Here is a 24458-nt window from a genome sequence, read left to right as displayed (position 1 = left end):
CACAAGCACCTTCCTGCAGGAATGTGCTTGTAGGGAAAGTGCTCTGAAGGATTTAAATCTCAGGCTGGCAAAGTAGTTCCTTGGCTGGCACGCTCCAGTTGCTCAGGAAAGGCATTTGGGGATTGCACCCTTTGCTCATAAACCTGGGGCACCAGTCTCCCTCACACCAAGAGGACCAAAAAAGCTGCACACTGTGGGTCTGAGCTGTAAGGGGACACACTACAACAGCCAGATTTGCTTTCTGAGACCTGGGAAACAACTGCAATGGGCTCGAGAGGAAGAGAAGAGGAACCGATCTCCCAGGGAAACACAAGGAAGGTCTGTGGGTGGACTAAAAGGCCCCATGTGCAGCAGAGGATGGGATTTAGTACACCTGGTGTGACCAGTGACCAGGCTGGATCCAGGGGCCTACCATCACAAAGCCATTCTTGCTGGCAAACCCCAGAAGAAAGAGAAATGGGGGTGAAAAGACCCACCAGAGTGTGCAACTTCCAGGACTTCTCTGGCTGGATGTCGAGGCCAGGAAGGGCCTGGGCAGCAGACTTGTGGCCATTGTCACCATCACAGCCAGCTGCTGGGAGGGGACAAGCAGCCAAAGGCAGGTGGAGAAGCTGAAGCACCCCCTCACACCAACCAGACACTGATCTGGGTTGTGCCAGCAGAAGCCCTCAGCTCAGCAGGATGGAGCCATCCAAAAGCGTTTGGTTCCCAGGCAGGGGGGCCATTGCTGGCTGCAGCCCAAAGCATCCCCAGCCCACCCTGCACTGCCAAGAACCCAGACAGGGCTGCAGCACCAACCCAAAAAATCTTTTGAGTTTCACGTGAGACTCCAGTCCTGCCAAGGAGGAGGAATACTCCAGCTCACAAAATAGTGTCTCCCTTATTTGAAATCACTGTGGTTATTTTCTTTTTTCACACAAACTTCACATACCAAAGGACACAGTGCACATTTTTGGTGAGTCTCGCTTGTAGAAGCAGAGTAAAATTGGAAGTTGGCAAACGACTCTGCTCTCCTCCTCCTCAGCCCTGCTGCTCGCTGAGCATTTGATGTTCCTTGTGCAGAAATATCAACGGTAACGCATCAGAGGCTGGAAACTTCATAGCATCATAGAACGGACTGGATTGGAAGGAATGTTAAAACTCATCCCACCCCCTGCCATGAGCAGGGACACCTTCCACTAGCCCAGGCTGCTCCCAGCCCCAATGTCCAACCTGGCCTTGGACACTGCCAGGGATCCAGGGGCAGCCACAGCTGCTCTGGGCACCCTGTGCCAGGGCCTGCCCACCCTCCCAGGGAACAATTCCTTCCCAATCTCCCATCCAGCCCTGCCCTCTAGCACTGGAAAGCCATTCCCTGTGTCCTGTCCCTCCATCCCTTGTCCCCAGTCCCTCTCCAGCTCTCCTGGAGCCCCTTTAGGCCCTGCAAGGGGCTCTGAGCTCTCCCTGGAGCCTTCTCCTCTCCAGGTGAGCACCCCCAGCTCTCCCAGCCTGGCTCCAGAGCAGAGGGGCTCCAGCCCTTGGGGCATCTCCGTGGCCTCCCCTGGACTCTCTCCAGCAGCTCCACGTCCCTCTGCTGTTGGATCCCAGGGCTGGGGCAGCTCTGCAGGTGGGGTCTCACCTGAGGGGGCAGAATCCCCCCTCCCCTGCTGCCCACACGGGGGCTCAGCCCAGCACAGGGGGGCTCTGGGTGCTCACAACCGGGATATGTCCAACCCTCATCCACCAACACCTCTAAGTCCTGCTCAGGACTTCTCTTGATCCATTCCCTGCCCAATCCGCTCTTGTGCTTGGGATTGCCCTGACCTGGGTGCAGGACGTTGCACTGGGGCTGGTTGAAGCTGCTGCTCTTCTCTCTTGCCAGCCTGTGAGATGCTCCCTCCACCACCTCCCAAGCCAGCTCCATGCTCCGCAGCATTCCCAACCCTTGGCAGGTGGATGCAGGCTCTCCTCCCCAGAGTGAAGCCAGCAGAGGGAGCAAACACTGCAGGTTTGCAGGAGAGCTCGGTGGTTTCTCACTGTGGTTGTCCTATTTTGAATCTAGAGATTATTTCATGGGAGTTTGCATAAGATATTTGGAAAGGCCCAGGTTAGGACCAAAGCCAGCCTGCATATTTTCTTGGGAAATGACACACTGGTCTCACTAGTACCCACCCTGCAACAGCAGCACTGAAATCAAACCCAGAGTCTGGTCCTCAGCAATAAACCCCTTCCAGTTTCAAGCTCAGCATCCCACATCTTCTGTGTGTTAATTTTAGATCCCTGTGCCCTGAACCTTCCCAGCACTGGGCCCACCTCCTTGCTCACAGCGAACAGGAGAGGCCTCACCCACCCCAGCTCACAGTGTTTGTCACAGACACCTGGTCCCAGCCTGGCTTTGACAAAGTGGGATGTCTCACACTGTCCCCACCCCCACCAGAACCTCCTCTCTACCAGCCTGGCCTGCAGCGTTCCCTGCAAACTGCTCCTCTACTTCCTAATTCCTCCCACAGGAGACATCTGCCTTTGTGTGGGAATGCTGAGAGCAGTCCCACAGACGCTGTGCTCTTCCCAAGCCATCCCTGCTTTACTAGAGGCACCACAAAGCACCAGCTGGGACGTCACCAGCTGCTGTTGTAAATAAAACCACGTTCACCAGAGAAATAAGCCGGGTATATTTTGGTTTTGAGCTTTGCTGTGCCTGTTGACTCCCACACTAATTTGCAAAGTGGGGTGATTCACAGGGAGCCTCCTCCCAGCTCCCAGGGACTGCCCTCCAGGGAATGAGTTGCTCTCTGGCTCCAACAACACGTTATTTATCAGGTTTGGGTTTTTCTGGTAAATACTCGGAGAACAACAGCCGGCAAGTGAGCAGTGTGGGGAGGAGGGCTGGGCACAGGAGTGATACACAGAGCTCAAACATCAGCTGCCTTTGCAATTACCTCCCTCAGGCAGTCACTGCCACTGCTCCGAGAGCTGAGGCAGACTGTGTGGAGGTCCAGGATGACTCTCATCACTCTGCTCCACCTCCTCACCAAGCACGGCTGACCTGCCTCTCACATGGTCATTTATTCAACCCAGAGCAGCTGTGGCTGCCCCTGGATCACTGGAAGTGTCCCAGGCCAGCTTGGATGGGGCTTGGAGCAACCTGGGCTAGTGGAAGGTGTCCCTGCCATGGCAGGGGGTGGGATGAGACAGTTTCTAGGGCTCTTTCCAAACCAAACCCTCCAGGGATTTTATGATTCTATTTTTATATATTTATTTATTTTTATCACACTGAATTACAGGCACAGCCAGGAGTCTTCTGTGTGTTTGCTGATCCTTTCTGAATTCAGGTATGGGAGCATGTGGCTCATAGCAATAAAATACAACAAGAAGAGAAGTCCCAGCAGCAAGGAGAGAGGGGGATTTCACTGGCACCAGTGGGATCATGGCAGAGTCAGCATGACCCCGATGACCTCACCACAAGCATCACACCAGAGCCTCCAGCACCAGCTGCATGCAGGAGACAATTGATTTTGTCTGCAGCCAGCAGACCTGGGAGGTCCCTGCTCACTTGGGAACGAGACCAAACCACTGGGATAATGCACAGATGGGCTCTGCCAAGGTCCTACTTAGTCTCCAGCTCACCTGGCACCCGAAACCCAGACCGGGATAATCACACCCCATGGACTGGTGCTGCTCTGGGGTGAGGCAGTTTCTGCACTCCCCAATATCAGTGCCGTGACCACCAGGGACAGGAGGCATTCCTGGGCTGATCGTTGTTCACTGGAATAGGAAAACCTGGACAGGTACCTGTCAGCTGTGCCAGCCCAGGTGCTGTCAGTGGCTCCAGTGAGCACCAGGTGTGACCAGGTCTCTGCCACACAGTGAGTTCCCCCCCTCACTGCCTCCCTTGCCAGGCCCTGCTATCCCAATTCACCTTGTCTCTGTCATCATCGCTTTGTCAGGCAGGGGTTTCCTCTGCTCAACTCATCTGTAGAATTCCCAAGACAAACAGAGTCTAAGAGTTTCCTGCAGGGCACAGACATTTCATATCAGAATCGCTGCCTGGAAAAATACCATGCACAAATAATAATAATTAAAAAATAAATTAGTGCATGAGAGTACAGAGTAAAATTAATTAGTGCAGAGGCAGGAAAGCAACACAACCTCGAGTCACCTACTTGAAACCTGCAGGAACTACAGCAAGCAGAAGAGTCAGGGCAGCTGGGGCAGCACCAGGGATGCCACGGCAATGCCAAGGGCTGCTCTCCCCCACCTCCACTGCACAAACCGGGTGACTCCTTGCTCAGAGAGCAGCACATCATATCAGAGCAGCAGAGGGGTCAGCGGAGAGAGCTCAAACCAAGCTGGGTCAGCATGTGGGACCCTGGGCATTGCTGGCTCTTCCAGAGGCAGCAGGATCTGTGCCATAACATCACAAAGTGAGTGAGTGGGCAATGCCCGAACGACTGGCCTAGATACAGAGAACTTCCAATTCCCATGGGGAAAAGGGAAGAGCACAAGTCCCTCAGAGCCCTGCTGCAATCTGCACTGACTGTCCCAGCAGCCACCACAGAGAGTGACTCAGCCCTGGTGACCTCTTTTAATGCTCCATAAGGCTAATGCTGAGCTTAACAGGGTTAATTCTGCCTTTAACGACCAGTTTTCCTGTGAAGACAAGGAGATCAGCACAGTCTGTAACTCAGCCATGTCTCTCTTCTCCTCCCCCCAGCAAGGGACACTGCACAAGGTCCCATCCCTGCTCCTGCTGCTCTCATCAGGAGCCAGCTGGGCACAAAACCCAAACAGTCCCTTGGCCATCCCCGAGTGACCCTAAACAACATGCCTGAGGTCTCAGAGCACAGTCCCAGCCTGGCCATGGTCGTTGTCTCTGTCACAGCTGGAGTGACCGGGACAAGGCAGGGGATCTGAGTGAGAGACAGATGTCAAAAGCAATCAGCCGCTCCCCTGTCTCCGAGGCAGGAGTGCTGACAGCACTACAGGCCTTGGAGGAGTTAAAAGGAAAGGCTTATCAGAAAGAAAACTTGTTCTGACAATCACAAAAATTGGAATTCATTTAAAATTCAGATTATGCAAATTCCAGTAATCTGTACGTGCAGATCCATCACCCAGCAGACACATGCCACCAGCAACATGGCTGGAGAAATGCCACCCTCCCCAGAGCTCTGGGAGGAAGGCAGGTGTGCTGGCCTCCGGCAGGCACGGGGAGAGGGGCTGCTCCCAGAGTGGGGCCAGGCAGGATTTGCAGCTGCTCCCTCTGCACTGAGAGATGCCTCAGCAGCCCCAGCAGCATCCAGCATTGTTGGGGTCCCTCCCCTGCCGTGTAGCCCTGGCAGAGGGGCCCTGAGGGCACAGACACGGGGCTTCCCTGCCCCTGCTCAGCCTCGTTCCCATTGGTTGGTTTGTGTTCCCTGCGCGGGCAGAAGGACCCTTGGTCCCGTGACTGGGACAGTTCCTCAGCAGAGCCCCGGCCATGCGGCTGGAGAAATAAACATCTCTCTGAAACAGCTATCAAGAATCTGTCTGTCCGTATATATATTTCCTTTCCACGGGACTCCTGGTTTGATATATGCGTGTTGCAGGATCCCCACTGCAACAAATGGTGGAGAATGAGAGCAGAACGATCCCCGATCCCTAAGCGACTGATTTGTGTGAGTAAACCCTGGAAACTTTGGATTCCTCTTCTTGGTTTTGCTTTGCTATTCCATATCTAAACTATGGAGGAACCGTGGGAAGACTCTTGGCTCTCAGAGCCGCATATGGACATTTATCTTAAACTTAAAATGATTCTTGAACAACGATTTGTAAATTTTAGCTTGATTCAAGCTCAAAAAGAACTGAAACACTTCCTGGCATGGTTGTTTAAGAACTTTTTCTATGTTTCTTGGGATTTAATTCTTACCAAGGGCTTTTGGAAAACCGTTTGGACACAGTTAATACTGGAGTCAAAATATATGCCGATGGAAGAATATTTTCGTGAATATTATTTAGTTACCGAGACTGTTGAGCAATGTCAGCTGTGTCCTGGCGCAGGGACCGTGCGGCCCAGGCCACGTGCACCGAGCGCCCTGCGAGCAGCAGCGAGGCAATTCCCGCGCGCGGGCGGAGCCACGCGAGCCGCAGTGTCGGTGGCGGAGCGAGGTGCAATGGGAGCGGCGGGACCCGGCGGTGCCCGAATGGCCCCGTGCAGCGCGTGGTGGAGCGAGCCCCGGGAACGCCCGACCGAGAGGGGCGGCGTGCGGGCGGCAGCTGGCGGCGGTGGCGGTGGAGCGGAGCCGCGCCCAGCCGAAACGCGCGCTGGAGCGGGGCGCGGGGGAGTCGTCGCTCGGGGGCCCGGCCGAGACGTGGGTGCAGCGCCCGGCATCGGCAGCGAAGCTGCGACCAGAGGAGGCGACGCACGGAGAACTGAGCGGCGGGGCCCGGCCCGGCCCGCGCAGCCCCGAACGCGACCCCGGGAAGAGCGCGCAGGCACCAGCAGCCCCGACAATTCCAACACGGGAGCGACCGAAAGAGAGAGCAAAGACGCAGCGAGACAGAAAACAGCAGCCACTCGGAAAAAGGAAAAGATCATAGCAACTAAGACCTTAGGGATAGTAAAATGGTATAATGTTAAGCAAAATTATGGTTTTATAACAAGGTGTGACAACCAGCAAGACATATTCGTGCATAGAACTGCTATTAAAAAGAATAACCCTGAAAAATGGATCCCAAGCTTGGGAGATGGAGAGGTGGTGGAATTTAATATTGTACTAGGGAGAAAAGGGTTACAAGCATCGCAGGTCACTGGGCCTGATGGTGTTCCTGTAAAAGGCAGTATATATGCAAAAAATCGTAGTCATGTTAGACAGTATCTCCATTGTAAGTCCCCCCTACAGTCTCCCTTTCCTAATCCCACCTTTCCCTTTTACCCTATGTCCTATTACCCCCAGTGTATTCCCAATCCGTTTTTTCATCCATGGTTTCCCTCACAAAACCATGCTTTTGCCAATTGTGTCCCCAAAAAATCCCTTTCCAATGCCGAGTGGGGGATGAAAAGGGGGAGGGAAGAAGTTAAACCCTCTCCTGCCTCAGTTTCCCCACAAAGCATGCAGAGAGTTCTGTCTCCCTTCTGTCAGCCCTAAGATGTTCCAGAGAATCTGTTTGGACATTTAAAGACTCAGGAGGGTGGCTTGTTTTGTTTTGAATCTGTTCTTGTTATGTTTATCCAGTTGTTTTCATTCTCCTTTTATTAAAATAAAACGGGTGAGGTGTTGGGGTCCCTCCCCTGCCGTGTAGCCCTGGCAGAGGGGCCCTGAGGGCACAGACATGGGGTTTCCTGCCCCTGCTCAGCCTCGTTCCCATTGGTTGGTTTGTGTTCCCTGCGCGGGCAGAAGGACCCTTGGTCCCGTGACTGGAACAGTTCCTGGGCAGAGCTCCGGCCATGCGGCTGGAGAAATAAACATCTCTGAAACAGCTATCAAGAATCTGTCTGTCCGTATATATATTTCCTTTCCACGGGACTCCTGGTTTGATATATGCGTGTTGCAGTATCCCCACTGCAACACAGCATGTCACAGCCAGGGGAGCAGGGAAGCCAGGCTCCAGTGTTTTCACATAAATTATAGCAAATTCTCCTTTGGACAAGCTCAGGTGTCCATGACCAGCACGAAGCCTTCATCAGGCAGCACCTGATCACATGGATGTGAGGTGGCCACACGGCACTGGCGGCATGTGGGCAACAGCTCTGCCCCGTCACCATCCCCCCTGCCACGGTAGGGTCCCACCCAAAGCCTCAAGAGCCTCTCCCCTCTCTCAGCAATTCCCAAAATTCTGGTTTTGGGGAAATTTAAAACCAAGCCAAGCAGGTGCATCACACAGCAAAGGTGGCTCAGACTGTCAGCATGCAAAGAGGAAAGCCAGAAATCAACATCACAGGCTGGGGAAGTGCAACAGCCCAGAAAAATGAATCCGGCTTCAAACATGGACTTCCCTAAAACATGAGCCACTGTGATAAGGCAAAGCATGCTCTCTCCTGTATGTGCTGTGCCGTGCATGAGGAGAGCAGATCCCACCTGGCAGCGATTCCTCCCCCAGCCAGGGCTGGGCAGAGCCGGTGTCACACAGGGCCGGAGCACAACACGAGCCCAGGGGAAGCTGCAACACCTCCAGCACAGAGATGGAAATTAACTACCCCAGCCTTGGGAGGACACAGAGCCCAGAACTGTTCTTGGAAATAATTTCCCCAGCTTGGCAGGATCTGTACTTTGAACTTACAAACCAGTCAGGAATGCTGGTCCTGTACTGGCCCAAGCCTCAGCCAAGTGCTGCCAGGTCACCTTCCTCCACACTTTCTGCCTCTGCTGAAGGGCCCTCTGGAAGCCCTTTCCCAGTAGGGCGAGTCTGCTTTTCTCAGCAGGTCTCACAAGGTCAGAGCCCATGGCTGAGTCTACAGCAACAACTTTTACCCATTGGAACAAACCAGGAATGATTTAGCAAGGAAAAAACCGACACCCTACAAAAAACCTGCTCTGTTCCTTGACAGTCAGCTCTGTGGGTACACCACGGAAAGCCAAAGGTCCCCAAAACCTGAGGAAGTCAAAGGCCAAATCAAACTGGGCACAGACAGCACAGAGAGGTGCTGGCACCAAGCAGGGAGGGACAGGAGGCTGCCCCACAGGAAGGGCAGAACGCAGTTCTCTGCAGGTACCAGGACACTGTGCTTAAAACCCAAGTGCTTCCACACCTTTTGTGCCCATGTCCACTGCAGCAGGGAGGCTCTGGGGAACAGCTCCCACAGAGACACTGGAAAAACATCCCTGAAAGACAACAGTTCCCAACATCTCAGCGCCCTCCTGTCCCTCCTGCGCACAGCTTGGAGCCACAGATCCAGGCAGAGAGAAAAAGCAGACAATTCCTTACCCCACAGCAGGGCCGCCTCATCTTAAACACCTCCAACATCTTTCAGCCGCTCATCAGGTGCCCCATCCTGCTTGGGCTCATCTCCATCCCTGAGCTTTTGAGCGCTTTCTGAGCCCAAGGCAGCAGCTCCCACAGAGAAGGTTCGCTGGCAGTGCTGGGACAGTGACCAGCTCCCAGAGAGTCGCCCACGGCACCCACTGCTGCCCCTGGCACGCTGCGAGACCAGGGCTGTCCTCCCGCGGGCAAACGCGGCGGCTGCATCCAACAGCGCGGGCACGAGCAGGGAGGGTGAGCCCCCAGCCCCTCCCTGCCCAGCTGGGACACTGCCCAGGCACACCAGGAGAAACCCCGGTGCAGGTGAGCCCAGAGGGACCAGCCCTTCTTGTGGGGCAGAGGAAGGCGGCGACTGCAGGGTCCCAGCAGATGTGTCTGTGCCCAGCCCGGGCAGGGCGAGCTGTGCTGCCTCAGCCCTTTCCCTGCTCCGTTCCCATTGTACCGGATCTCTCAGCCACTGCCAATCAACACCGAGTGCTCCTCATCACCTCGACACCTGAGCCCTCATTACAACCCCGAGCCGGTAACAAGGTGGGGGAAGGAGATCCGAACCCCGGGGTTGGGTGTCTCTGCGAAAGAGAAGAGGCAGAGCCCATTAAACATTGATCAGAGGCTCGCACAGCTGCGGTGCAGCCCTGCCATGTCCCTGCTGTCCTGCCACCAGGAGCTCCCCAGGGCCAGGAAGGTCTGAGCTGCCCCAGGGACTTGGTGCTGGCTCACTGTTGCCCCAGCCCCTCACTGCTGGCCCCGGGCAAACCTTTGGGAAGGTGCAGTTCCTCATGGACACGAGGCGGAGGACAGGAAAACTCATTTCCTACTTTCAGCATTGTTCCATGCTTTGGACAGCAGTGCCCAGAGTCCAGGCCCTCGTCCCACACTCCACCTGGCTGAGCACCTGAGCCAGTGGGGACCCATCGGGAGCCGGGGGGACAGGACTCCCCAGCAGAGGGGCTCTGTCACAGGCTGGGCAAAGCCGAGCTGCAGCCACCACTTGCTCCACCACACTGGAGCAGCCTCTCTTTCTGTTGTTTTGCTAATGCTGGGTACAAAAATAGCTCTCCAAGATGTCGGTGTTTTTGGGAAGCCACGTGTGTGTGAACGTGTGGGGCCAGAGGCCGATACTCACGAACTGCCGCCGCAGCTTGGTCCTGACACGCTCGGCCTTGCTCTCGGCCGGGTGCACGGCGTAGCTCAGGGAGCCCAGGTGGTTGTCCACGGACAGGCTCTTCCTCATGTAGAAGGAGCGGGTGCGGAAGTAGCTGAACGGGGCGTCCTGCACCGCCGTGCCGAGCTGGGGGGCCCTGGGGGGCTCCGAGCAGTCATCCTCCAGCCGCCAGGCCTCCCCTGCGGAGGAGAAGGAGATGCCTCCCCGTCAGAGCACGACCCAGACACGTCCTACCCCTCAAGCCCAGCTCTGGGGATGCTCAGTGGGCATCCTGGACCCCCTCTGCCCATCTCATAGCTGTGGGGTACAGGTGCTGGGAACTCACTCAGAGGGCATGTCCCTCCCGCAAATCCCCACGTAACCCCTGCCCCAGGCACCAGCCCCTGCGCCCACCCTGCCTGCCCCGGGCACCCACAGCCCCCACCATCTTCCAGGCAGGAATCAGCCAAATACAGTTAGAACCATGGAATGCTTTTTGTTGGAAGGAAGCTTAAAGCTCATCTCGTTCCAACCTCCTGCCGTGGGCAGGGACACCTTCCGCTTCATCAGGGTGTTCCAAGCCCTGTCCAACCTGGCCTTGAAGTCTTGCTTTGTGAACGGGGAAAATGAGGTATCACAAGTGTTACAAATTACAAAAGGATTTACGGCCATCTCCTCCAGGAGAAAAAAAAACAAAACCCTTTCTGGCACAGCCAGGAGCAAATCAACAGTGCCATGAAGGACAGAAGCCAGACCTCCCTTCTCCACCCGCCCGTCGCCAGCAGCAACAGGATGCAGCAGTGCAGGGCTGAGAGCCCTGGGGACAAACCTCACTGGCACTGCGACAGCGGTGGCAGTGGCAGAGGACAGTTGGCACTGGGCAGGGCTGGTGATCCCAGGGCAGCACTGGCCACATTTCATTGCAACAAAAGGGAAAAACAACAAAACAACAGGAGATGTTTCCAGAATATCCCTGCTCCACTCTTTTCCCTTCGGCTCGGACGCCGCCTGCTTTTTGCTGCCAATCTCCTCTTTACATCTGAAGCTTGCCCTGCCTCCTCCCCTCAGCCAAAATCATTGCTCAAGCCGTGACAAACAATCAATAAAAGCCTCTGCTCAATTATTAGCCCAAAAGGGCATCTCGCAGGACTGCCTTCAGAGGCTCTCCCCCTCCTGCAGCCTCTTACCAATGCAACATCCTTCACCTCTCAGTTCTGAAAAAACCAGCACCTTTGGGCATGAACAACCATGATCCCACTACACCAGGGCTGAGGAGCAAAACACTTCTGGGGTTTAAAGTGGATAATGGCCCTAAGTCCCAATTCAGCAGTGCAGTCCAGTTTACCCAGCAAGGCTGTGGGGTTTACATGGAATATGATGAGACACAGGCTGGACTACAAGCCACCAGCGGAGGAACCACCTACACACACTGCCAGAGGGCAGGGCTGGATGGGATCTTGGGAAGGAATTGTTCCCTGGGAGGGTGGGCAGGCCCTGGCACAGGGCGCCCAGAGCAGCTGTGGCTGCCCCTGGATCCCTGGCAGTGTCCAAGGCCAGGTTGGATGGTACTTGGAGCAGCCTGGGACAGTGGAAGGTGTCCCTGCCCGTGGCAGGGGGTGGCACTGGATGATCTTGAAGGTCCCTTCCAACCCAAACCCAAACCATTCCAAGAAAGAGGCAACCCAGAGCACAGCACTCTGAGCATCATGTAGATTTTTCCTCCCCTACTTTCAATTTAATAAGCTGCTGCTGCTGCTCTCCAAATGTCACCTCACACAACACAGGAACCGCTGTTTGAAAGCTGTGATTATTCCATGCACAAACACGTCAATCGGAGGCAGATCCAGGCTGCCATTGTGAGATAGCATCGCTCTGGAGCGCGGCAGGAAACACCGACCCAGGAGACGCAGGGGACACGCAGGGAAATCACGCCTGGGAGGAGGAACCCGCCACCCTGCTCACCTGAGCTGGCCCAGCCACTGCCTGTGCCACCCTGTGTCCTCGAGACTGTCCCCTCCCAGCCCCACAGCTCACCCAACACAGCCCCCACTGCTCTGCTGCCCTGAGCAAGGGAGGGCCAAGGCCGTGTGCTGAATGAAGGAAAGGACCCACCCGCTGTACCCACCTCTCTGTGCAGGACATCTCACCCAAGGACGAGGAGCTGGGTTTCAAATCCCACAGAGCAGCTGGGCCACATCTGGTCTCACTGATCCCAGGTCCCCAAGGATTTTGCTGCTTTTGGTCTCGTCTACAGGAGCTGCGTTCTCCAGCGCAGGCCAGGAGCTGCGCCAGAGGCAGCTGCTCCCTGGCCGGCCCAAGGGGTGATCCTCACCAAACTGGGTCCTTCCTCCCTGCGCACAGGGAGACACCACAGGAGGCAGCCTGGACCTTGTCTACCCCAAAAAGCTTCTCTACCTGCTGAAGGAGCTTGTCCTCATTGCTACCAAACAAGTAAATCAATGATCAAGCCCAGAATGGTCAGAAGGGGAAGATAAGAAGTCAGAGAATCACAGACTGGTTTGGGTTGGAAGGGAACTAAAAGCTCATCCCATTCCAACCCCTGCCACAGGCAGGGATGGCACTCACTAGATCAGGTTGCTCAGGGTCCCACCCAACCTGGAGAGGAAATGCCAGGGATGGGAGCAAGCCCACAGACCGGAGGCCAACGATCCTCATGGTCTTGTGTCTTGGAGCTGCTCACCCCTCTGCCACTCAGAGCTGTGCCCTCAACATCAGCACCTCTGGAAGACCTTCCGACCATCTCCTTGGGCTTGACAATAACAATTCCTGCAAAGCCTTTCTCCTTTCTGAATTTGAAGTGTTGGGGAGGAGACGCAAGGATGGAGGGGACAGCAAGGACAGAGACCCGCTGCCTCTCCAGTACACTCTCTGCAAGTAGAAGAAAAATTAATTCCAGGTCCTGGTCTAAGCTCAAATCCAGCTGCTTCCTTCTGGCTTCTTTCTTTTCCTCCCACAGGCACAATTCCCAATAAACTCACCCCAACCATGCTACGAGTTAGCTTCTTCCCAGCTCCACAGCGGGGCATGGAGCCAGTTCCCAAAGAGCTCTGCATGCTGCCTGTCAGACAAGGGAGACTGGAGGCAGGGAAGTGCTCCAGACTGCTCTGCTCCTTCCAGGTGCAAGAGGAGGGAACTGCAAGGGACCAGGCCTGTGAACCATGCAGTGACTTCCTGTGCAGGCTGCAGCTGAGGGCTGCAGGTGGTCAAAGGCTGAGAAGAAGCCCCTGCCTGCTGTAGAAGGAAGAGGAGAGGGAGCAAAGGAGAGCTTTTCCTCAGTCGCACTCCTAAATCGTCACAGGGAAGAAGGGATGAGAAGCAACAGGCAGCTCATTTCCCTGTGCCACCAGCACGTGTGAGACCTCCTGGCAGAGTGCAGCGTGACACCCAAGGGATAATGGCTTGGACAGGGCAGGCACTGTCCCTGTTCAATCAAGCTCCATTTGTGCTCGTTTTCCCCTCTCTACATTCAGGGCTTGTAGCCATAAGGATTTGGGGTTAATCCTGGAGCAGCTCCAGCAAGGGGTTGAAGGATATAGGATGGAGAGGAAGAGCTCATAGCCTGTCCCAGCTGACCACACCAGCACTGTCATGGGTGACCTGCAGGGGAAAAACAAAACCAGACCAGCAGGAAACCCAGACCTGCTGACCAGCCCAGCCAGTTCCTGAGCTCATGGAATGAGGTGGAAGGTTGTTTTGAAGGGAAAGAACGGGTCTGGGGGGCTCAGCAGCCACAGGCCCAGCTCTTCTCCCCATCTTCAGGACCCCAGTTCCCCACCAGGTGCCTTGGTGTCCTCACAAGGACCTACAGAGGAGCAGTGCACAGGAAAACCTCCTGTGACCTCCCATCAAGTGGGACACAAAGGAAAAGGCTGAGGAACACGTCCCAGTGGTCAGATGAGGATGTCACATCTCACCCATGATGAAGATAATCACTTCTGCCATCTTGCTTGGTGATTCCTCTGCTCGTGGCCCCCAAAACAGCAGCGAGCCAGAGTGCAGCTCCTCCCCAGAGAACCGAGAACTCTCCCTGAAGATGAGCTCATCACATCTCCCATGGACAGCCCTGCTCCTGCCATGTCCCTGTGCACGAGCCTCCTCCTGAGCTGGTTTCGGTCATGTGTCCCCCACCTTGAACGGGGAGTGCTGGTGCCTGCTCACAGCAAATTCACCACTTCTTTAAGGAAAGGACCTTATCAGAGAATGATGGAATGGTTTGGGTTGGAAAGGACCTTAAAGCTCATCTCATCCCACCCCTGCCATGGGCAGGGACACCTTCCACTGACCCAGGCTGCTCCAAGCCTTGTCCAACCTGGCCTTGGACACTGCCAGGGATCCAGGGACAGCCACAGCTGCTCTGGGCAAGTTGTCCCAACTTCTCTCCCTCCTGATACCCAGGAGCCCAGCTCTTATTCACAAATCCTTATGGGAATCCTGCATTCCTCATCAGCATCCCAGGGCTCATTAACCTGCAGCACCACGTGCTGCTACACTCCCATCATGCTGTCCACACATCCCACCCTGCCAGCAGTGCCATCTCTTCTTTTTTTCCTCCAGGACAGCATCCTGATAGCCTTCATCAGTAACTAATTAGCAGTTCCTAACTGAGCCAGAAAAAGAACCTGGGAGAATCTGGACAGAAAACAACACACTCATTCATCCACTGCTCTGGCTGTGGAGGGAGCCTTCCAGTCTCCAAGGGTTTTCCTACTCCTTCTCCTCTTGGCATCCTCAGACCCTTCCAGCCATGAGTGAAGTAAGATCTTAAACACTTCCTATGTGCACTCAGAGCTCTCCTGACTCCCACAGTGCACGGGATGTGCTCCAGGATGGCTGTTCCATGGAGCACGAGCCTGGCTGCACTCCCAGCACAGCAGGTGCCTGCAGCAGAAGATGAGGTGTTTGCAGTGGGTCTGACTCACCCTGCACCATCACCCCACGGTCTTACAGCAGCCTCCCACCACCTCCCTTCACCTCCAGCACAGCTCCCTGGAAGCACCAACAGACCAGCTGGGGACCTGTGGGTGTGCAAGGGAGCCCTGCCTGCCATGTCCTTCGTGGTGGAGGCTACACAGCTTTCCCACAGGTTTCCTCCCATCCCAAGACCCACTCTAACAATTGGATGGGCTGAAGGAAGACCTGCAGGTCCCACACGTGGAAGCAGCGGCTCGGGTGCTGCAGGACACCCAGGAGCTCTGTCACGCCGGGAGCGGCAGGACGGCCTCAGCGATGTGCAAAGATCCGCTCTGTGCACAACTTTCGGGAGAATTAGTAGCACCAGGAAATGAAATGCAGCCTGCAAAGCATCAAAATTAATCCAGGGTTTGGACAGCTGCTCTGCTGGGCAACACAGGGATCTGACTGTGAGAGGGATAATTTTAAAAAACCATAAAGATAAAAAAGTCCAAGGGTGCTGTTCGAAGGGAGCTGTTTCATAAGGATTTTATTCAGCACCGGACTGTCAGCCCTGGCTTTCAGGCCTTATCTTTGTTTCAGTGTTAATAATCCCCTTTCCCATCACTTTTATAGTCCCAGTGTGATTCTGCTGGCACCAAAAGCACTGAAACGCTTTGGCCATCAGCAGCTTTGCCAATAAACTTGCTCAGAGCAGCTGGCCCAGCCACATTAGTATTTCATCAGGATCAGCATGAGTAGAAGAACACGATAAAAATCCTCAGGGCTGACCCAAAGGCTAACAGACAGTGCTAGGCTGGGAGCATTTGCAGATCTCCAAGGCCAGGGCTGTGGGGAGAGCTCAGGGATGATGCTCCTGCCACTGCTCCTGGTAGAGACCAGCTCCAAGTGCCCTGAAGCTGCTTCGTGACATAGAAAAGAGGCACCTGAGCCTGTTGCACTGGCCAAGGAGCCCCCAGGGTGGTATCTCACCCCAGCACCCACAGGCAGAAGGCTCCGAGCATCACCTCCCCACCTTGGGTGGCTTCCAACAACCAACTCTTCTTTTTCACCAGCATAATATGAAGGACGGGAAGGTTTAAATATCAAGCTTAAAGAAAGACTCAACCAGGGGCAAAAACCCCAAAAGTTCCCCAAGAAGGGCTGTTTTGAGAGCAGAAGAAACCCTGCAGAGGCTGGAGTTGGACTTGCACCCCTGGAGAAGCAGGACAGCTTTGCTGGGGTGCTGTAGACACAGAGGAGTGGGTGCTCACCCCGACACTCACCGGCAGACGGGACCGTGCAGCCTTTCTGGTGCTCAGGGGCCGAGTGCTTCTTGTAGGGCTTCTGCTCCGGCATCTCGTCCCTGTAGGCTGCGGGCTCGAGCAGGGGCAGCCGGCTCAGCACCGGCGACTGCGGGATGCTGGGCAGCGTCCGCGACTTGCCCAGGAGCGGCCGCTGCAGCTTTCTGTCCAGAGACCTGCAGGGACAGAACGCAGGGCACGGGCTGTCAGCAGGCGGGAGGGCCCTTCAGGGAATCACAGAATTGTTCAGGTTGCAAAAGCCCTCTAAGATCAGTAAGTCCGGCCATTACTCCAGCACAAAACCATGTCCCTAAGTGCCACATCCACAGGTCTTTTCAACACTTCCAGGAATGGTGACTCTACCACTGCCCTGGGCAGCCTGTTCCAATACCCAAACACCTTCTCCATGAAGAAATTTTCCCCAAGATCCAATCTAAACCTCCCCTAACAGCACAGCTTGAGGCTGTTTCTCCTTGTCCTGTTCCCTGGCAGCAGAGCCCGACCCCCCCCGGCTGCCCCCTCCTGTCAGGGACTTGTGCAGAGCCACAAGGTCCCCCCGGAGCCTCCTTTGCTCCAGGCTGAGCCCCTTTCCCAGCTCCCTCAGCCGCTCCTGGGGCTCCAGCCCCTTCCCCAGCTCCATTCCCTTCTCTGGAGAGGCTCCATTCCCTCAGTGTCTTTCTTGCTGTGAGAACCCCAGAACTGACCCCAGGACTGGAGGTGCCTCAGCAGTGCCCAGCACAGGGGATGGTCACTGCCCTGGGCCTGCTGGTACAAGCCAGGTGTCACTGGCCTCTTGCCCACCTGGGCACACCTGGCTCAGCACCACACTGCACCCTCTGTTAGTAAAGCTGCTGCTGTGCCAGGGAAGCCTTCTCCCCTGGCCAGGCACTGTAATTAGGATTTGCATCTTGAGCTGCAAGGCACAACCAGCACAAAAAGAATTCAAGCCCCTAGCCCACCTCAAAACTCCCAGATAATCTGAATTAACCAAATAAAGAAACCAGGTGGTTCAAGACTGAAGGGATAAAAATTTCCTTTGAGACAGTGAAATCCCCATTAAACATCATCCACAACAGCAGAAAGGGATTTGCGGTAGAAAACAGGTCACTGGACAGGTACTAGGGAAGGCCCAGACTCCAGAAAGCCACTCTCACACAGCAGGGACTGCAGAGGTCCCCAGGGTGCCACAGAACATGTAGAACATAAACTCAAGGTCTCTGCGAGGTCCAAACTCAACCGAGTTTGATGATGGGGCTCCAGCTCTGCAGGGGTGGCCAGGACCCACACCCATCCATGTGTCAGCATGACCACGCGCTGCCACCTCTCTGCAAAGCCCAGAGGCAGCCCAGGCCTGCAGGGGCAGGGGAGCAGGTCCCCCTCCTCCTGCTCCAACCCAGAGCCAAGGCATGGTCCTCAGGTGCCTGCCTCAGGGATGTCACTGGCCCAGGCCATGCTCCAGGGCTCCCAGAAATGCAATAAAAAGGAGCAGAGCCTGTCGCTGCTGTCCGCAGGGACGGCGCGAAGAACGACACACAAGTCCAGGATAAGTGGGATTATTTAATTCATTTCAGACTCGTTTATATAGCATTATTCGCAAAAGCGGTGTAACATACCATCCACCATGCACCTCCCAGAGTGAGTGGCTGAATGCTACAATGCCTATTTCAAAATATTTTCTTCAGTGTGGAAAACAAGACTATGCATAACAAGTTTGCACCTGTGAGATAAAGTCTTGGTTTACAAAACCCTCTTCACTGTTGACAGCTAGCTTGCCTGAGAAAGGAGACTCTCACAAGCAGCTGTAAAATATAGGAAAATTTCTCTGCCAGCCTTTTCAGCATCTACAAGAGCCCAGCACTGTAGTGGGGTGTCCTGTGCTGAGGGTCACCCCAAGGCTGTCCCTTGTCCCCTGCTTTCACAGAACCCAGAGCTGAGCCCGAACGAGTTCCCCAACACAGCCCAAGGGGCTGTTCCAAAATCGTAGGACCACAGAATGCTTTGGGTTAGAAAGGACCTTAAAGATTACATTCCAAGCCCCTGCCATGGGCAAATCTCATAATGATTGGTACAGATACTTCAAATTTCCATCTCAAATTCAATTCTTCACTGCTTATGCTCATTTGTTCTAGTGCCAATATTAACCTTTCACTTAAATAATTATCGTCCCTCTACGGTGTTTGCTCCCATGATTAATTTCCGTTATAATGAAGTCCCAGCCCCTTTCTGCCTGCATTTTTCAAGCCTGATTAACACAAGTTTTTTCAGTCTCCTCTCACAAAATTAGCTTTCATTTCCCCATGGATGTTTTCACACCCCTCACTGCCCTCCCTCTTATCTTGGACTCAGCATTCTCCACCTGTCCTGGAGCATCACAGAATCCCAGGGTGGTTTGGGTTGGGAGGGACCTTAAAGCCCATCCAGTTCCACCCCTGCCATGGGCAGGGACACCTCCCACTGTCCCAGGCTGCTCCAAGCCCCATCCAGCCTGGCCTTGGATGCTGCCAGGGATCCAGGGGCAGCCACAGCTGCTCTGGGCACCCTGTGCCAGGGCCTGCCCACCCTCCCAGGGAACAATTCCTTCCCAATATCCCATCCAGCCCTGCCCTCTGGCACTGGGAAGCCATTCCCTGTGGCCTGTCCCTCCATCCTTTGTCCCTTCTCCCTCTGCAGCTCTCCTGGAGCCTCTTTAGGCACTGGAAGGGGCTCTGAGGTGTCCCTGGAGCCTTCTCCTCTCCAGGTGAGCACCCCCAGCTCTCCCAGCCTGGCTCCAGAGCAGAGGGGCTCCAGCCCTGTGATCATGCAGACCTGAGCTCCTGGTTCAGACAGCAGGGCAACCCCTCTGCCTCCCTGCACCTTTCACCACTAAATTTTATCCTATTTCACACTCCAGTGCTCAGGGTCACACAGGCAGAGTCTATCATGCCAAAGCTCCTGACCCTCGGTGCCCGCCTGTCACTGTGATGTTTGTCACCGCAGCTCTTCACTCCCATTCCGAACGCGGCAGCAGCTCCCAAGTGGTGCCAGTCTGATGTCACTCAGGAGAGCAGACACAGGGCCAGAGCAGTGCCACAGCGCCGTGCAGCCACCTCCCAGGGTCGGTCACACCAACCCCTGGGGCACACGGCCGTGGGGAGCAGCTGGGGCAGAGGGCAGGACCGGGCACCCCCTGCCAGCCTGACAGGCACCTCCCTCAGAGCAGCGGTGGGAAGCACACTTTGACACGAGGTCAGCAGTTTATTGCTATAAATCAATCACATTCTCTCTCAATTCCCAGGTGCTGCTGCTCGGCTGCACTCCGGGGGTGGGGCAGGGACAGCAGTGCCCCAGGCCTGGAGCAGCAGTGCCACAGCCGTGCCAGGCGCTCAGCACCATCCTGCCCACCCCAGGCCCCATGCTTCAGTGGGATCAGCATGGAAACAAGCTGTGCCAAGAGATACAAAGCCAGAATTAGCATCCCAAGCAGTTTCCATCCCAGAAGAACATTTACCTCTCATCGTAACATATTTCACTGGCACAAGGCAACAGGGACAGAGCTTAACACATCGCTGTGCTGCATAAATGAGTTCAAAACATTCCTTTTTCTGTGCATGTAAATCCCAGGATACCTGTGTACAGCTCCATCACCTGCAGAACCCCATTAGCATTTTAGTGCTCCTGTTCCTTTTGTGCTCACAGGGCCACTCACAAGAGTCACATGGGGAGAAAAACAGAAGAATTCACTCTGTTAGAGAAGCAATTTTCAAGCTGTATATCTTCAGGCAGCGATTAATATTGTCAGAAAGAGCAAAGCAACTGGAAACCTGTTTAGCTCTAAAATGTGAACTCAAATTCCCAAGCACAATCCAGCTCCATGGATTTACTGTCCCACCTGTCATTGTTGAACCACAGCTGGCACATAAGTACCACATAGCACCTCGTTCATCCCAACCCCCCGGTGGGGTGGGGAGGAGAACCATGAAAAGGTGAAACCCAGGAGCTGAGGTAATAATTGAAATACAATTGGTGGTGGTGTTTATTATTATTATTATTATTGTTGTTATTGTAATGAAAATGGAGATGAGAAAAAGAGAGAGAGGAATCACATCCCAGATAGACAAGTGGTGCCCAATACAGTTTCTCACCACCCAAAAAGCCCAGCCTATTCCACAGCAGCAATAAGCCTCTCCTGGCCAACCCCCCTGGTTTCCACACTGGGCATGCCATTCCATGGTCTGGAATATCCCTCTGGCCAGTTTGGATCAGCTGTCCTGGCTGTGATCCCTCCCAGTCCTTGTCACCTCCTGGCTGGCAGAGCATGGGAAATGGAGAAGTCCTTGACTCAGGGAGAGCATTTCCCAGCAACAACCAAAGCACCAGTGTGTTATCAACACTGTTCTCATCCTAAATCCAAAACACAGCCCTGGACCAGCTATGGGAAGAAAATTAACTCTATCCCAGCCCAAACCAGAGCTGTGTGCACAGCTCCAGAAACCTCAGCAGCCACTGCCAGGCGGGACCTGACAGCACTGGGAAGTCACATTGCATCTCCGTCTGCTTCCCAAGCAGGCGTCCCAGCTGGGTGCTATCAAGGATGCCACATCCCATTAGCAAAGACCCCTGATGGAGTGTAAAGCTCAATTAGAAAAGCCATCATCGATGCTTTTACAGCCTATATTTAGCTGCCGTTCGCATTTGGGTAGGGAGGAGAGCACATAATCAAGTCATGACAGGGGTGGAAGAATCCTCCTGGCTGGGTGTGAGAGCTCAGGCAGGAGCCCAGTGACAGCTCCATCACTGCCAGTCCGCAGCCAGATGGGGAACTGGGGGAACATCAGCAGGGCCAGGTCCCTGCCCCCAGCTCTGGGACAGCCGTGGGGCAGGAGGGACCGTGCCAGGCAGGGTGCGAGGCTGCTCCAGCTCCCCCATCCCCGCCACAGCCCCTGACCCAGCAACGCGGCAGGAAAAGAAGCGGAACTCATCTCCAAAGCTGTGCTGTGTCCAGCACCTTCCCCACAGTGATGTCCTTCTCCAACCCCAGGAAAGAGAGGGGAAGGGCTCACACAGCAGGGAGGGAGAGAGAGAGAAAAGGTTAATGCAAATAAAAAGCCAACTCCTGCAGCCAGCTCCTGCAAACTGCACACACCTCCAGCCTCCCAGCTGGTTTCTGTGTGGGAAAAGCTGCTCTCCGGAGGGCACTTCCAGCCCAACCCAGGGAGCATGGAGTCTGCAGCTTCCCAGGGCAGGATGGGGGAGTCACCACAGCAGCCCCAGCAGAACCCCAGCAGCACCAGAGAGAGCAGCAGGAGGGGAAAATAACCCTAAACCCACTGCTCTCACGATCCAAAATGGACCCCAATAAGCCTCACTGATTTGTATTATCTGCCCAGGAACTAAGCAAGGAAACCTCCTGCACGTGTCCTGGAAATGCCCGAGGATGGTGACCCTCCAGAGGTGTCCCATTCCTGGGAATAGGGAAGCCTTCATCCTGCCACAGCCGCCAGTCCCAGCAGCTCTGACACAAACCTGAGCAGCCGCTGTGCTAATCCCCTCGCAGAGACAGGCTGCTGGTGGAACACAGCAAGGAGAGGAGGAGGTTACTCTGGGGAGGAAGGCTAAGGAGGGAAAGGGGCAGAGCAGCAGGGCAGCAGCTCCTCCAGACCTCGCCCTCCTGCTCCAGAGCTCTGGCTTGGTGGTGGCCACATGCCCTGTAAGGAACATGTGAGGCCACTTCCAAGCTCCAATGGGGACAACACGTGTCCCAGAGAGCTCACAGCCCCAAAATTCAAACCAAAAATAGACAGAGAAGACAAAGGGCTGCTTCGGAGGGGGCTCCTCTACCTCCTCAGTCAATTAATTCCCTAAATCTACCGAGCAGAGGAAGTTGATAAAGCAGAAGGTTTGGGGAAGAACAGCTGAATGTGGTACAGGCTGAGAGGGTGCCAGGGAGAGGGACCAGGAGAGCCCAGTTATTGCAGAGGGACACCGCTCCCAGATCTTCCTAGCCCGTGGCTGCTCCAGCCTGTAACTCACTTCTCAGCCCACTCCTCCAAGGAGGTGTAACTTAGCAACCTGACCTTAAAAACTCGGCAAGGGTTCCAGCTGGATTCGGGAAAATGAGAGATGCATCCAAGCCAGGAGGAGCCATTACCCAGCAAATCCCCTCTCCAAGCGGGGCATGGGGAGGGGGAGCACCTCCTGCACAGCCTGAGCCCCGTGGCAGTGCAAACAATGAAACAATGACTGCAGAATGCAAACAAACCAACAAAACACCCACATCCCTTCCTGACACAGCTTGTGGAGGTGCAGCTGGGTGTAAGGTGACAGAGGCAAGGTGAGAACACAGGTCCCAAAGGGCTGACAGCCGCAAAGGCAAACAAGGGTGTTAAACAGCCAGGGCAGGAGGAGCAGTGCATCCAGATCTGGGGCCTCAGCACAAGATGGATGTGGGACTGCTGGAACAAGGCCAGGAGACACCATAAAGGTGCTCGGGGGGCTGGAGCCCCTCTGCTCTGGAGCCAGGCTGGGAGAGCTGGGGGTGTTCACCTGGAGAGGAGAAGGCTCCAGGGAGAGCTCAGAGCCCCTTGCAGGGCCTAAAGGGGCTCCAGGAGAGCTGCAGAGGGACTTTGGAGTGCCAGGCCAAGGAGGAATGGCTTCCCAGTGCCAGAGGGCAGGGCTGGATGGGATCTTGGGAAGGAATTGTTCCCTGGGAGGGTGGGCAGGCCCTGGCACAGGGTGCCCAGAGCAGTTGTGGCTGCCCCTGGATCCCTGGCAGTGTCCAAGGCCGGGTTGGATGGGGCTTGGAGCAGCCTGGGCTAGTGGAAGGTGTCCCTGCCCATGGTAGGGGGTGGAATGAGATGAGTTTAAGGTTCCTTCCAACCCAAACCCTTCTGGGATTCTGTGAGATTTCCCCAGAGCTCCACAGCACAGGATTCATCCTGTCCTGCCCTGGTGCCTCACCCCACTTTGTGCCCCTGCCCGGGGCAGACACAGAACTTGCTGCCAGGCCAGCCCAGCTCCCAGAGCCCAAGGCAAGGCACGAGTGTGTCTCTGACACCCTAGAAGCGCAGGGTGCTCACCGGGTGTGAGCTCTGCTGTGAGTCACGGGGCTGAGCAGAGATCTGAGCCAGGATCTTCTCCATCCCCATCCCGACAGCAGCAGGAGACAGGCCAACATCTACCTGCAGCTGGTTTCTGCAAAGGGGCTCTGCAGGAGAAGGCAGCAGCGGGAGGAGAGGGGAAGCACAGGAGGCTGCTGTGCCTCAGAAGCTGTTTCTGGACAGAAGCAGCAGCCCCTGGGATGTGGTTCAGTGCAGTCCAACGCCCACAGCAGCGGCAGGACCCCATGGAGGGCAGGGAATGCAGTTTAAGGGGATCACACAGCACTGGTGAAGCCTAGGGAAGGAGGATGAGAGGAAGAAATCAACTGGTAACACACAGAGTAGCCTTGGAAACCAAAGCCCAAGGATTTTGGCAGAGCAGAGCCTTCACAGGGCATCCTCACCTGTTCAAATCACCAGCTGCTCTGCAAACCTTATCAGCTGTGAGCAAATCCCTGAGTCACTGGCACTATTTCCAGTGACCATGTGGATCACAAAGCCAGACAAAATCACTGAGAAATCTTCCCTTCGCATGCAAAAAACACCCAAACAAAACACCTTCCTTTCTGGCTGGCCAGAGTTCGTGTGTGAAGAGTGGAAAAGGAGAGCTGAAACAGAGCATCTTTCATCTGACTGTGAGACAGCTCCAAAGCAAAACAAAACCCAAAACAGCATTCAGCGTGCAAGTTCAGAAAATGAAAAAACCAACGTGTGAAGCTATAAAAATACCTTCCCAGGCTCAGCTGTGAGCTGGTAAATACCACGATTCCCACCAGCTGGCTTCCAAAACCTTCTTCTCCTGCCACCTCTCCGACTTGCAGAGCATCTCTGCAGCAGGGCCATCGCCTGAGCGCTGCACTGAACACCACTGGCATCCAGGGAATAATTGCTCCTGTCCCTACAAACTGCATTTTGATTCGGAGGGGTGTGGGAGGGCAGGACAGGAGGTCACACCCCCCTTGTACTGAGGGCAGCCCTCAGCATTTCAGAGCTGCCTGAAGAAGGACTCAGCACCATTTCCCCCTAGGAGCCCCCTGTGCCCGAAGCCCAGCCCTGCTCCCAGCACCCAGGAGGTTGGGAGCCAAGTAC

General features: G+C 55.2%; 1 protein-coding gene across 5 annotated transcripts in view; it reads right to left on the bottom strand.

The window, feature by feature from the left end:
• Positions 1-24458, bottom strand: part of LOC125334257 (ankyrin repeat and fibronectin type-III domain-containing protein 1-like) — a 247550-nt gene that overhangs the window by 156374 nt on the left and 66718 nt on the right. For all 5 annotated transcript variants that reach the window (XM_048320937.1, XM_048320939.1, XM_048320938.1 and 2 more), the window contains exons 2-3: positions 16276-16469; positions 10061-10278 (exon numbers count right to left, since the gene is read on the bottom strand). In XM_048320937.1, the coding sequence (XP_048176894.1) occupies positions 10061-10278; positions 16276-16348 (291 nt within the window). In that variant the 5' untranslated portion in view covers positions 16349-16469. The remainder of the gene's footprint in view (positions 1-10060; positions 10279-16275; positions 16470-24458) is intronic.

Source organism: Corvus hawaiiensis, chromosome 16 (assembly GCF_020740725.1).
Source record: "Corvus hawaiiensis isolate bCorHaw1 chromosome 16, bCorHaw1.pri.cur, whole genome shotgun sequence".
Classification (NCBI taxonomy): Eukaryota; Metazoa; Chordata; class Aves; order Passeriformes; family Corvidae; genus Corvus; species Corvus hawaiiensis.
The sequence above is the reverse complement of the archived record's forward strand: the minus strand, read 5'-3'. Positions and strand labels throughout refer to the sequence as shown.